Source organism: Haliotis cracherodii, unplaced genomic scaffold (assembly GCF_022045235.1).
Source record: "Haliotis cracherodii isolate W230 unplaced genomic scaffold, xgHalCrac1.p SCAF_4, whole genome shotgun sequence".
Classification (NCBI taxonomy): Eukaryota; Metazoa; Mollusca; class Gastropoda; order Lepetellida; family Haliotidae; genus Haliotis; species Haliotis cracherodii.
In genome coordinates, this window is record NW_027266297.1 from 5,590,440 (window position 1) to 5,606,257 (window position 15,818).

Consider the following 15,818-nt stretch of genomic DNA (forward strand, 5'->3'; position numbering starts at 1 on the left):
AGAGACTTATAACATCGGGAACACGTCAAAACAGCAGCATTCAGAAGCATTCCAATATGAGTATTCCAGAATAAGTGCACTCCACGTCCAGCAAAAAAGGTTCAACTTGCTGATGCAATTTGGAGTCTGATGCCTCAAGAATGTCCATACCGCCTGGAGATGTGCAGTATGTCCTAGATGGAGGAGTTTGCTTCACAGAATCATATGAAGCCCAGGGTCAAAATATGATGAGATATGTTAGCAGTATGTCAAGTATGTGAATAGACGCTGTGGTAAGCCAGTCGTGGTATTTGATGGTTATCTCAGCGGTCCAAGCAAAAAGGATACAACGCAACAGCGAAGAGCAGGATCACGAGTTGGGCCTCTGTACAAGTCTCAGACTCTATGGTCTTCGATGGAAAGAAGCAGGACTTTCTTTCCAATAAGGATAATAAGCAGAAGTTCATCACCTTGCTTGATGAACATCTACGACATCATGGATGTCGCTCACACCATGTTAGGGTAGATGCTGATCTACTAATTGCGCAGACTGCCATTGGCACTGCTGAGACAAGAAAGATGACTTAGATATCCTTATTCTGATCTGCTTCCACTCTGAGCTCCCCGCAACAAAGTTTTACCTTAGACCCGAACCTCGCTATGGTGCATAGAAGCAGCCAAGATGTTGGAACATAGCTGTTCTCAAAGCACTTTCACGGTTTTGGAAAGGGAGTTGCACTAAACCTGATTCGCACTAACAAGTTCTTTCAGGAGCAAGCTGAGAGATTTGGAAATCCAAACAGCACCACGGCAGATATTATAGCTGCAGGCGAGAAAGCACTAGTTACCTTGTACAAAGGCAGGCCTGATGATAACTTTTCTTCACCTTCAGCGATTCCAGCAGAAGGTCAGCAGTAGTACAACAAAGCAGAAGCAGAAGTGAAAGCAGAAGTCCTTCCTCCAACCTCAGCAGCAGCTGTATGGTATGCGCGTCTACTTCTAAGTACAGCAGTGGATGGGGAACGAAGATGAGATGTAAACCTACCGAGTAGGGTTGCTGTGAGAAAGCTGGAAAGTACATTCCTGTTCTTACAGACAAAGAAGCCGCCCCTAAACATCTCCTGAATGTAATAAGGTGCATGTAGCAACAAGCAGTGTACCTGCAGAGCAAATAGTCTTGAGTGTACCAACGGATGTGAAGTGTGTACAGGTGTATGTAAAAATGTCAGCGCAGTCCTTGAAGAAACTGAAGATGCAAATAAATGCAAAATTGATGCAAATTAAACATTATGAAAGGAACCAATGATATAAGTACTGTTAAACTTGGAATCTTTGACAAAAAAACCGTGTAGAGACACCAGAATTAGATCTCTGCCAGTATCAGATCCTAATGTATAGTTAATGGGTTCAAAATGGCCTCCATTTTGAATTTATGCAAATTAGGCATAAAGAAATGATCCAGCTATTACAATATTATTTATAATTGAAAACATGGTTGTAGACACCAGAATTACATCTCTGCCATCACCACCTACGAAGATATACTAAAAAATGATGGTTTCAAAAAAGCCGCCATTTTTAATTTATGCAAATTAGGCACTTAGACATTACCCAACCATTAAAATACTGTTATAAATGAAATGGGTATAGACACCAGAATTAAGTCTCCACCAGTCTTAGATCCCGAGATACAGGCAAACCCTTGCCAAATTAGTTTGAATGCGGGCATTTTGAAATTATGCAAATTAGACACTGTTCCACTACTCCGATTTGGGTAAACTTTTGATATGTTGTTTTGTGAGTTAATCCAAGTTATATGCAGGGCAAATTGTTTCTGTTGCAATTTGTTTGGGGTCAAATCATATTTTGACTAGATTAAAAGAGGTAGATGTAAGCAGATGGTTAGATATATACCAACGCCGAGACGAATTAATAGAGGTAGATGTATGTAGATAGGTAGATATATCGAGACGGATTAATAGAGGTAGATGTTTGTAAATAGGTAGATATAGAGCACCGAGACGGATTAATAGAGGTAGATGTTTGTAGATAGGTAGATATGTACCATCGCGACGGATTAACAGAGGTAAATGTAAGTAGAAAGGTAGATATATACTATCGAGGCGGATTAATAAAGGTAGATGTATGTAGATAGGTAGATATAGAGCATCGAGACGAATTAATAGAGGTAGATGTAAATAGAAAGGTAGATATATAACATCGAGACGGATTAATAGAGGTAGATGTATGTAGATAAGTAGATATGTAGCACCTTGACGGATTAATAAAGATAGACGTATGTAGATAGGTAGATATATACCATCGAGACGGATAAATAGAGGTAGATATAAGTAGGTAGGTAGATATATAGTTAGGAAATGAATCAGTTAGCGAAGATGCATGTATTTAGGCAGTTATCTAACAACGAGAAGGATTACTGGGTGGAGAAACAGAGGCTTCTACATCTACATTTACAAAGTTCAAAAAGTAGATTAAGTAGATAATTACGTGATAGGACATTTTTATATAAAAAAAGCCAAACACTAAGAATATTTCATTTTAGTTTTGACTTAGTTACGTTCATGGACATCATCCGCCGAAGGAAAAACTCAACGTACAGACAGGAAGTAGTATTCGAAGGTCACATTGACACCGGGAGTGTTGGGAATTCTGAAATCTGACCTCACAGAAGTGTACACGTCACAGAGGGCATCACGTGCATACCGCTGAAAATATGAATTCAACATTAAAAATGTATGTCAGTTAAGAGGTCGCAGCACTGAAGAAGGCCAAAGTTCATATAACAGCATTACACGTATTAAAGGGAGTCATCAAGCGATACCTAAAAGCTGGAGGACCTAATGTAACATGTGACCTGTCTTAACAGGACACCTGTGTTATGTCATGTGAAGATACAAATAGCACAATGGTGTAAACCTTGCTTGGAATTATAATTAGAGACTGAGATTAGTCTTGATGACTTTTAATGCCCAAAATCTTGTTGCCATCCTTGACTAATTTACAGAGATGGAAATGTGCGCCTCTCATCAATGGACACTGAGTAAAGTCGCTATTGCATCATCAAATTATTGTCCATTCCAGACTAGATACGCTGAATGACCAACACGTTTGACACAAAATTGTCAGATATAGTGATCTAAAACAGACGGAAAGGACTAGTCTGGTATTGATCAGAACCAGTGAACGACTGATCAGAACTAGTGGACGACTGATCAGGAGAAGTGGATTTATGATCAGGACTAGTGGATGACTGACAAGGACTAGTGGGTTATTGATCAGAACTAGTGAATGACTGATCAGGACCGGTGAACGACTGATCAGGACTAGTGAAGGAGTGATCAGGACTAGTGGATGACTGATCAGGAATAGTGAACGACTGATCAGGACTAGTGAACGGCTGATAAGGACTAGCTTATATAGTGGACGACTGATAAGGACTAGTGGACGACTGATCAGGACAAGTGGGTTATTGATCAGGACTAGTGAAGGACTGATAAGGAGTAGTTGACGATTGATGAGGGCTATTTATCAGAGCTAGTGAATCACTGATCAGGACTAATGGATGACTGATCAGGACAAGTGGACGACTGATAAGGACTAGTGGTTTATTGATCAGAACCAGTGAACGACTGATCAGAACTAGTGGACGACTGATCAGGACAAGTGGATGACTGATCAGGACAAGTGGACGACTGATAAGGACTAGTGGGTTATTGATCAGAACCAGTGGACGACTGATCAGGACAAGTGGATGACTGATCAGGACAAGTGGACGACTGATAAAGACTTGTAGGCTATTGGTCAGAACCAGTGAACGACTGATCAGAACTAGTGGACGACTGATTAGGACAAGTGGACGACTGATAAGGACTAGTGGACGACTGATCAGGACTAGTGAAGGTGTGATCAGGACTAGTGGATGACTGATCAGGACTAGTGAACAACTGATCAGGACCAGTGAACGACTGATAAGGACTAGTGGACGACTGATAAGGACTAGTGGACGACTGATCAGGACTATTGGGTTATTGATCAGAACTACTGGACGACTGACAAGGACTAGTGGGTTATTGATCAGAACCAGTGGACGACTGATCAGGACTAGTGGACGACTGATCAGGACTAGTGAACGACTGATCAGGACTAGTTGATGACTGATAAGGACTATTGGATTTATGATCAGAACTAGTAAACGACTGATCAGGACTAGTGGACGACTGATAAGGACTAGCGGGTTATTGATAAGGACTAGTGGGTTATTGATCAGAACTAGTGGACGACTGATCAGGACTAGTGGGTTATTGATAAGGACTAGTAGGTTATTGATCAGAACTAGTGAACGACTGATCAGGACTAGTCGACGACTGATAAGGACTAGTGGTTATTGATCAGAACTAGTGGACGACTGATCAGGACTAGTGGACGACTGATCAGGACTAGTAGACGACTGATCAGGGCTACTGGGCGACTGGTCAGGACCAGTAGACGACTGATCAGGGCTAGTGGAGTATTCACCTGAAGCAACAACGTCAACTGACCTGTCCTGAGAAGGTGTAGTTGCTGTTGAGAGAGAAGAACTGCAGAGGGTTCTTCATTTGTAGAGTGAAGGAGCCATTCTGTTTGTAAGCCGGGGTATTCATCATGTCGTCAAAAGAACCGTTGACCAATGGAAGCACTGAACAGTTACCTGTCACCTGATCCCGGACATAACGGACACCTGGACATACACACATATAGGCATAACGGACACCTGAACATACACATATATAGAAGTAGCGGACACCTCGACATACACACATATAGACATAGCGGGCACCTGGACATACACACAAATAGACATAGCGGACACCTGGACATACACACATATAGACATAGCGGGCACCTGGACATACAAACATATAGACATAGCGGGCACCTGGACATACAAACATATAGACATAGCGGACAACTGGACATAGACACATGTAGACATAGCAGACACCTGGAAATACGCACATATAGGCATAACGGACACCTGGACATACACACATATAGACATAGCGGACACCTGGACATACACACATATAGACATAGTGGACACCTGGACATACACACATATAGAAGTAGTGGACACCTGGACATACACACATATAGACATAGCGGGCACCTGGGCATATACACATATAGACATAGCGGACACCTGGACATACACACATATAGGCATAGCGGGCACCTTGACATACACACATATAGACATAGCGGACACCTGGACATACACACATATAGGCATAGTGGACACCTGGACATACACACATATAGACATAGCGGGCACCTGGACATACAGACATATAGACATAGTGGACACCTGGACATACACACATATAGGCATAGTGGACACCTGGACATACACACATATAGACATAGCGGACACCTGGACATACACACATATAGACATAGTGGGCACCTGGACATACTTACATATAGACATAGTGGGCACCTGGACATACACACATATAGGCATAGTGGACACCTGGACATACACACATATAGACATAGCGGGCACCTGGACATACACACATATAGACATAGCGGGCACCTTGACATACACACATATAGACATAGTGGACACCTGGACATACACACATATAGGCATAGCGGACACCTGGACATACACACATATAGACATAGCGGGCACCTGGACATACACACATATAGGCATAGTGGATACCTGGACATACACACATATAGACATAGCGGACACCTGGACATACACACATATAGACATAGCGGGCACCTTGACATACACACATATAGACATAGTGGACACCTGGACATACACACATATAGACATAACGGACACCTTGACATACACACATATAGACATAGCGGGCACCTGGACATACACACATATAGGCATAGTGGATACCTGGACATACACACATATAGACATAGCGGGCACCTTGACATACATACATATAGACATAGCGGGCACCTTGACATACACACATATAGGCATAGCGGGCACCTTGACATACACACATATAGACATAGCGGGCACCTGGACATACACACATATAGACATAGCGGGCACCTTGACATACACACATATAGACATAGTGGACACCTGGACATACACACATATAGACATAGCGGGCACCTGGACATACACACATATAGACATAGCGGGCACCTGGACATACACACATATAGACATAGCGGGCACCTTGACATACACACATATAGACATAGTGGACACCTGGACATACACACATATAGACATAACGGACACCTGGACATACACACATATAGACATAGTGGACACCTGAACATACACACATATAGGCATAACGGACACCTGGACATACACACATATAGACATAGCGGGCACCTGGACATACACACATATAGACAAAGCGGACATCTGGAACATTCCAAACAGTAGGAGACAGTGGGGATATTCTGATCAATATGGTATTGGGCAATAGAAATGATATTATCATATCTGCTGGGGAGCAGGCGATCCGATCTCGTGGGTTCTAATGGTTGGAGTTTGTGGCACACGAGGCCGTTAAAGATGTCGATGGTCAAATTCGAAATTTTGTAGCCAACGTCACAGATATCGGATAAAAGTACCTCTGTTGACACAGATGCACGAATTCTTCGAGGCATGCTTCTGATGAGAGTGAACCTCGATTCGTCAGAAAAAAAATTACATTAGCCCAATGGCGATTATCCCAGTGCTCAGGTATCCCACACAACTGATGCGTCCTCAGTTGTTTAAATGGCATTATGTGTGATCGAGATAGATTAATACACCAGAAGTTGTGAGGACATGCTTACCGTAGTTGAAGTCGTGTATCTCAGTTATTGGGTTTAGAGTGTTGATGGAATCTGACATTGACGTGGGCCTGTGGTCGACTCTAAGGTACTTGCTGTCAGAATTGTACCAAATCTAGAAATCAGGAAGCAGAGTTTTAATATGGTGTCGAACTAACTCACTCACTCACTCAAATATGTTTAACTGCCCCCGTAAGACCCTCATGTTACTCTCTAACCATGAACCTACATCAGCATGCATTATAATTCCGTCCGCACCCTACGGTACTAACATACTCTCATCTTACTTTTTAACCCTGAACCTACATCGTCTAAGGCGCCGCGATTCGCTGTGCAGAGTTGCGTCCCTTATGAATGCCAGAAACCTATGATTGTGGGTTCGAATCCTGGTTCGCCCCGATTATGTTTCTAGGTTTGTAATACTCTCTAACCCTGAACGTACATCAGCCTGTATCATCATATCGTCCGCACCTCACAATACCCCCACCCCTCATCTTACTCTCTAACCCTGAACATACAACGGCCTACATTATAATTTGCCGCACCTCACGATACCTCCACCCCTCACCTTACTCTCTAACCCTGAACATACAACGGCCTACATTATAATTTGCCGCACCTCACGATACCTCCACCCCTCATCTTACTCTCTAACCCTGAACATACAACGGCCTCCATTATAATTTGCCGCACCTCACGATACCTCCACCCCTCATCTTACTCTCTAACCCTAAACATACAACGGCCTACATTATAATTTGCCGCACCTCACGATACCCCCACCCCTCATCTTACTCTCTAACCCTGAACATACAACGGCCTACATTATAATTTGCCGCACCTCACGATACCCCCACCCCTCATCTTACTCTCTAACCCTGAACATACAACGGCCTCCATTATAATTTGCCGTACCTCACGATACCCCCACCCCTCATCTTACTCTCTAACCCTGAACATACAACGGCCTACATTATAATTTGCCGCACCTCACAATATCGCCACCCCTCATCTTACTCTCTAACCCTGAACATACAACGGCCTACATTATAATTTGCCGTACCTCACAATACCCCCACCCCTCATCTTACTCTCTAACCCTGAACATACAACGGCCTCCATTATAATTTGCCGCACCTCACAATACCCCCACCCCTCATCTTACTCTCTAACCCTGAATATACAACGGCCTACATTATAATTTGCCGTACCTCACGATACCCCCACCCCTCATCTTACTCTCTAACCCTGAACATACAACGGCCTCCATTATAATTTGCCGCACCTCACAATACCCCCACCCCTCATCTTACTCTCTAACCCTGAACATACAACGGCCTACATTATAATTTGCCGCACCTCACGATACCCCTAGCCCTCATCTTACTCTCTAACCCTGAACCTACATCAGCCTGCATTATTAGATCGTCCGCAACGTCAATGATTTCCTGGCGGTAATAGTAGTTTGTGGGCATTTGGGGTAACTTCTCTGTGTTCACTCTTCCCGGGCACTCCACATTGTTGGGCGTCTGAAAGAATCCGATACAACGACATATTAGCTGGAGAAAAGGTAAATCCTTTAGACTTAAATATGCGGAACATATACTGACCGCCAATAGAAACGCGACCATAGAAACATAGGGAGAAGTATATGCGTTAAGAAGAGGTGTTTCCAATGTGTTTCAATTAATGACAAAACAAATAATCAGTCAAGTGTTACCATGGTATCCTTAATCTTATCACGAAAAGCTGCCCGTGATTTCCAAACTTTACACGCTAATCCTGCACTAGACAAAAGATGCACCTGGAGTCATGGACCTATGACATCACATGTGATGCGTTTATCAGCGTCGGTCCACACAAGATACCAGTATGTTAGTTTGTGCGTCGAAATCTAATATCTCTTGAATGTGAGCAGTTCTTCATATATTATTGAGTGGTATTCGTGTGGATAAAGGTGGGGTTGTGTATAAGGGGTTGGTGGTTGATTGGAGCTGCATCGTGGATTAGGGTAGGATGGGTTGGGGTGTTAATCCTGTAATCTTCTTAATGGCTTTCCTTTTTTTCAGGGGCTCCGTGAACGTTCAGGCCATTTTTTTTCAAAATACGTTGTATCAATATCTAAAAGGTAAAATGCATCTACTTTCATACCCTGTCAATGTCTAAAGTTGTAAAGTTTTCGAGAAACAGATTCGATGTCAATGTACCTGAAATATAGACGAATCAACGTCGGAGTCGGCCCTGAAGTCAAAGTAGTCGTAGACGTGGTGGAACGTCCTCGGGGTGGAGCCGTTAGTGAAGGTCTGTTCCCCTTGCATTTCGATCCTAACCGGAACCATCACGTGGGTTGATGACGTGGACCAGTTAGAGGCTGGTGAAACGCCAAAGGTGAGTACATGAAGTCACCAAGAATGGTTATTTTGACTAGTTATTTAGAAATAGTTATAATAACGTTACCCGCATTTTAAATAGCCATAAGAAGTTGCTATTACTCGACGAGGATAGGGTGGAGAGAGAATAATAGCTTTGCTTAAGTTGGTTTTCATTTCTATTTTTCTAGCTATTGTTTCGCTTGCAATATGTACAATGCTCTTATTTAGAAGTCTTGGTAAACTAGGATGTGAGTTGTGACACAAAATAGGCAGAATAAACCAATAACTGCAAGGTTATGCGTTCTGAACACCTTTAATAAGGCAAGACAACAGTTATCTACGCATGTGTATAGTTACAGAAATTAACGGTTATATGCGCGTGTGCAGTAACACAAAGTAATAGTTATCGGCACAAGTGTAGTAACACAAATTAACAGTTATCTGCACATGTGTAGTAACACAAATTAACAGTTATCTGCACATGTGTATAGTTACAGAAATTAACAGTTATCTGCACATGTGTAGTAACACAAATTAACAGTTATCTGCACATGTGTAGTAACGCAAATTAACAGTTATCTGCACATGTGTAGTAACACAAATTAACAGTTATCTGCACATGTGTAGTAACACAAATTAACAGTTATCTGCACATGTGTAGTAACACAAATTAACAGTTATCTGCGCATGTGTATAGTTGCAGAAATTAACAGTTATCTGCGCATGTGTAGTAACACAAATTGACAGTTATCTGCACATGTGTAGTAACACAAATTAACAGTTATCTGCGCATGTGTAGTAACACAAATTAACAGTTATCTGCGCATGTGTATTAACATAATTAACAGTTATCTGCACGTGGGTAGTAACACATGTGAACATGTTATGTGACAAAGTTGCTTCACCTGTGAAGTAGTGGTCAAGGGTGAAGTTGGTGTTGGCTGTGGCCCAGAACATACACGTCTGCCAGTGTACGGTGGGGAGACCACGGGTGGTGCTGTAGCCTTTGAACACCTGCAACATGACAATGTTTAAATATGCCAATAAATAACAGCAAAACCGTTTCCATATTCATAAGAAATCTCTGCCCTGATTCCGACTATATCATGAGCAGCTGTTTATGAATCAAATCATGATGATACCACGTGTTCATGAAAAGGCGAGCTTTGGCTGTCCCATCGGTGGCACCCGTCACAAACACATGCGAAGGCAAGTAAATTATAAGTAAAATAGGGAATTGCATCATTAGGAAACACAGGGAACAATAGGATACACAATTATCTTTAAGCATGTACGGTCTTAAACATTTTTATCGCGTCTTTTGCACGTTCCTGTTACATGATGATGATGTGAATACATTACCGGTCCTCTTTGAGACCCGAATCGAAGAGCCTCTGCAGCTGGTGGTATATGGCTCCGCCCATCCGTGACGTCATCGCCAAACAGATTCATTTCATTGGACGTTGTGAGATTCACGACCTGACAATGTGACTCTGCAACAACATAAGTTGATTTGAAACTGATGCTTCCATTTATGATCATGTATCCATCAAATGTTATACAATTATGGTTATAAATTAAATTGGTCAATTAAAGAAGACACTCTCTGAGTTGATTGCGAACTGAGTGTTAAAATATAGAGTAATAGACCAACTCTTGTACAACTTGAAGAAGTAAACATCCTTTATTCACTGACTATTTCAGTGTAATAATTATTTACACACGCACCTGAGTCAATATTAAAAATCTCGCCGGTATTATAGCTGTAGATGGAACGGGACTCCATGCCGTTTGCAAAAAATTTTATTAAGCCGTTGTTGCCGTCGAAGTCGAGATATTGTTCGGCGTCCATTGTGTAGCCTTTGTCCATCAAGTTGACCTCCACGTGTGCCTGGAACGACTGGAACGACATGTCCGGCAGAGGAGGGTCTGCACGGTGGACAATGGGCAAAAATAACATGTGATACAAGGAAGGATCGTAAACCCTAACGCAGTTAGTGAGTGTCTCGTGGCACGTGTCCAACAAGTTCTAACGTAGATTAGTGAGTATCTCGTACCACGGGTCCGTCAAGTTATAACGTAGGTTAGTGAGTGTCTGGTATCATGGATCAAACACGTTATAATGTAGATTAGTGAGTGTCTCGTACCAAAGGTCTAACAAGTTATAACGTAGATTAGTGAGTGTCTCGTGCCATGGATCAAACACGTTATAACGTAGATTAGTGAGTGTCTGGTGCCATGGATCCAACACGTTATAATGTAGATTAGTGAGTGTCTCTTACCAAAGGTCTAACAAGTTATAATGTAGATTAGTGAGTGTCTCGTACCAAAGGTCAAACAAGTTATAATGTAGATTAGTGAGTGTCTCGTACCAAAGGTCTAACAAGTTATAATGTAGCTTAGTGAGTGTCTCGTACCAAAGGTCTAACAAGTTATAATGTAGATTAGTGAGTGTCTCGTGCCATGGATCCAACACGTTATAAAGTAGATTAGTGAGTGTCTTGTACCATGTGAGACTCTCTTTCGGGTTTGGCCCAGCAAGTTATAAAGTAGGTTGGTGAGACTCTCTTTCGGGTTTGGCCCAGCAAATTATAAAGTAGGTTTGCGAGCATCTCGGCCAAAGGGTCAAACCATGTATAAGAAGTTTGTGTGCAGCGTGTGTCTGACGGACCCGATATGGTATGGAGTGTACGAATGGTTCACCTGACGGACCCGACATGGTATGGAGTGTACGAATGTCTCACCTGACGGACCCGATATGGCATATAGTATACGAGTGTCTCACCCGAAGGGCCCGATATGGTATGTAGTATACGAGTGTCTTACCTGACGGACCCGATATGGTATGGAGTGTACGAATGGTTCAACTGACGGACCCGATATGGTATGGAGTGTACGAATGGTTCACCTGACGGACCCGATATGGTATGGAGTGTACGAATGGTTCACCTGACGGACCCGATATGGTATGTAGTATACGAACGTCTCACCTGACGGACCCGATATGGTATGTAGTATATGAATGTCTCACCCGACGGACCCGATATGGTATGGAGTGTACGAATGGTTCACCTGACGGACCCGATATGGTATGTAGTATACGAATGTCTCACCTGACGGACCCGATATGGTATGTAGTATACGAATGTCTCACCTGACGGACCCGATATGGTATGTAGTATACGAATGTCTCACCTGACGGGCTTGGCATGGTACCTGGACCCCCAGTACAGAAGGGCGTGAGGGAAGACACCCCGCTGCCACACAGCCACACCCAGGTCACCAGCACTGACACTCGCCGTGACATCTGTACACAAATAGTTTTGAGAATCGACAAAGTTGTTCATGTTTAGACAACAGTGTTTTAGACTTTGCTTGAAGAGCAAAGGTCACATGTCAACACGGAGTGTGAAGTTTGTTGTGGAACTGATTTGAATACCCTTGAGTAATTGAAATCGATAAATCAACGTACAGTTTCAAATGAACTATTTTTTTACAACATTTAGGATCGCGTTTACAAGCTAATCGTTTTTAGGGTCCAAGGGCTATTGGGTCTATTTATACATTATTATGTCAATAACGTTGTAAGTCCGTGTACCATGTGATAATGAAAGTGCCTGTGAAACTTGTTGCACGTCTAATTTCAATGTATTGAAACGCCAAATCATATACATGTTTAGATTATTAATAATAATAATAACTACAGATTTATATAGCGCTGGTATCCAGTTCGAAGAACTGCTCAAAAGCGTTTCATTTGAGTCTACACAAAAAAGAGTCATTACACAGCTAGGAAAACACAAAGCCTCAATACTCCAAGACGGATTTGGTGAAAAGATAGGTTTTGAGTCTTGATCGGAACAAAGTAGGACTGTCAATGTTCCTGATATCCAATGGCAGCCTATTCCATAGCCCGGGGGCAACTTTGGCGAAACTCCGACCTCCAAAAGTCGCCGTTCTAACACTAGGCACAGAGAGTAGGGACTGGCAGCTTGATCTGAGAGTAATATTAGGATATTACACAATGATTAATAAACATGTTTAGGGTATGGGGGTACAAACAACTGTGAGACAGCGTTTCGTGTTGAGGCCCTAAACTTGTGTAGATAGCACACACCAAACGTGTATCAGGTTTTGGATTTAAACAAATACCTAAACACGTTTACATCTAAACACGTCTTGTACGTGTTGTCATACTATACACATGTTTACAGTATACTGAATTTGAAACATGTGAAGTGACTTTAAAAATTAAAATGTAATAATAATATTATATAATGTTCAGCAAATACAATTGATAGGGCTAATACTGATAAGGCACTTTTGAACTTTGAAAAAACGGTTATGTAAACTTTGGGGTTTTCTTCATAAAAGGTAATAAGACTGTCAGATAGAAGATCTTTTTTCGGTCTTGTAGGGGTGTAGCGTTATATGAAAAGGTCAATGCTAATAGCAATTATGTCTTCCTGGGCTGTTCACCCTAACAGTAAATGACAGCTCCCTTGACATAAGCTTGGAGTACGTGAGGAACAACGACAGTACCTATATCTGGCACAGAAGAAATACATGTACATGTATATGATACAGAAACAATTATCTACGAGTGGTGAGGAATGACGGATTATCTGTCCCGAGTGGAATTAATGTTTGATAGTTGAAGGTGGAAAGTCCCGAGCCTTCACGAGGAACTTTCAAACATTAACGAGGGACAGATAATCAAGAAAGGTTTATTGTTTTTATTACCCATCGTCAAGTTTTGACCAAGAAACCAAGAAACCAAGAAACCATAAGAAACCGTTGACTCTTATAACAGAGGCGAAGTCGCATTTCATAATATTTATAAACTCGAGTGAAGCGAATTCTTGGAATGTTATTTGATCACACTCAGTGAAATAGTTCGTTTGAGTGGCATTATTTCTTCAACAATTTAAGCAATATAATGAATTTGGGGGATAATAATACATTGATTCATGTATAATAGTACAACAATGGTTTAATAATGACTTGGCATTATTGTTAATACAAAATTCAAAAACATGTAGTTCAAACTGTTCGCCATTTTCTTTGGGTGGCATTGCCGCCAGCCGCCTCAAAGTCACTAGCTGTCATGACTACGAAAGGAAAACCAAAACTTTTGTCTGTCTCCACATTCTCATCAACAACAAACTATGTAAATTGATTCTACAACATGTAAGATTTATTTAACAGCCTCTTTCAGGTCATCATTTATCTTACTTTTTAAGACAACAGTCAATGTTTCCTACTCGAACATTGGAATGTGGCTTGGCCTTGGCCTTAAACTGATAGATCAAGGCCAGAGAGTCTATGCAGCATTTTCAAGAAAGTTAAACGTATATGTGGATTAACCAAGAACATTGGAGCCAGTTGATTCGAACGTTGGATTGACTGCCCTAAACGTCTCCGCATTGTCGACAAATCTCCGGACTGAGTGTGAACTCTTGTACCTATGCTCATGGTTAATGCTCGTGAAATAATGTTTGAAAGTTCCTCGCCAAGGGTCGTACTCGGGACAGATAATTCGTCATTCTTCGTCACTCGTAAATTATTCTCTTTGAACACAACAGACAAGAAGCATCAACGCGATTGATCCTTTGAGTTTGTTAAATTAAAATGAGACAAAGCTACACATTTTGTTTAATTAGTCGGGTTTTTTAAATAAAAGGATTATAAGATCATAACTTGTTTTATTTAAAACTAATTACGTGTCATTCTCAATTTTTTTGGATAGTTTGTTTTCAATACATCTTGACATCCGTGTATCATGTGGACTTATTTATCGATGTATGTAATAGTAAACAATATAAGAACATTGTTATTTTGAGTGATGTACACAGTTACTCACTGTCAATCTGCTAGGCCACCGACTAGTATCCACCATTGTCGCGTCCTTGCTCTTGATACACGGTGTAAAGTGCGATGTTATCTTGGGGAGAATGGCGGTGTTATCTCCTAGAGAATACTGTGTTATCATGTCACCTATCAGCACAGGTAGGACCACTGTTACTGACCGTACCTGGTGGCGCCACGTTCGCTTTTAACTCATTGTCAAATGTTATTATTTATTTTCTTGCTGTAAAGTTATTAATGTTACTACCAATAACCGCGTAGAGAGTGTTTGGTTGAACATTATTCTAGGTCTAAGCACGGGGTGTCAGCTTCGTGAGGCTGGAAAGTAAGAAATGACGCAGGCCTCAGACGTTTACCACTTAGGTAAAACCCACGAACACGGGTATGGTGCTAACAAACCTAGAAACATAATCAAGCCGAACCAGGATTCGAACCCACGATCAGATGCACAGTGAATTGCGGCGCCTCAGACGACTGGGCTACACATGTCCAAATTGAAAAGATGACAGTCCTTTGAAAGGCATTATTGCGGACGCCATGTTATTGTCGACTTTGGGAACGAACGTCTTTGTTGTGGCAACAGAATAAAGATGTATTGTCATATAAATGTATACCAAAGCACTTCCGAGAGAAACTTCTTCATGAGCGGTGATTTTCAGCTCGCATCTCCTCCTCAACCAGAAGGGGCGGTGGGGTAGCCTATTGGTAACAATATTTTGTCTTCATTAATATATGGAGAATCTCACTCTCGCGTGTTTTGAT

General features: G+C 41.8%; 1 protein-coding gene across 2 annotated transcripts in view; it reads right to left on the minus strand.

Moving 5' to 3' along the window:
• LOC139478575 (uncharacterized) overlaps positions 1-15,090 on the minus strand; it is a 44,012-nt gene extending 28,922 nt beyond the window's left edge. Inside the window, exons 1-10 of one of the 2 annotated variants that reach the window (XM_071261112.1) lie at positions 15,052-15,090; positions 12,384-12,495; positions 10,917-11,117; positions 10,551-10,681; positions 10,094-10,202; positions 9,024-9,187; positions 8,223-8,345; positions 6,820-6,931; positions 4,539-4,717; positions 2,598-2,705 (exon numbers count right to left, since the gene is read on the minus strand). In XM_071261112.1, coding sequence (XP_071117213.1) covers positions 2,598-2,705; positions 4,539-4,717; positions 6,820-6,931; positions 8,223-8,345; positions 9,024-9,187; positions 10,094-10,202; positions 10,551-10,681; positions 10,917-11,117; positions 12,384-12,495; positions 15,052-15,087 — 1,275 coding nt within the window. In that variant the 5' untranslated portion in view covers positions 15,088-15,090. The remainder of the gene's footprint in view (positions 1-2,597; positions 2,706-4,538; positions 4,718-6,819; positions 6,932-8,222; positions 8,346-9,023; positions 9,188-10,093; positions 10,203-10,550; positions 10,682-10,916; positions 11,118-12,383; positions 12,496-15,051) is intronic. The other variant, XM_071261114.1, reaches the window with a different exon arrangement.
• Between the last annotated feature and the right edge of the window lie 728 nt (positions 15,091-15,818).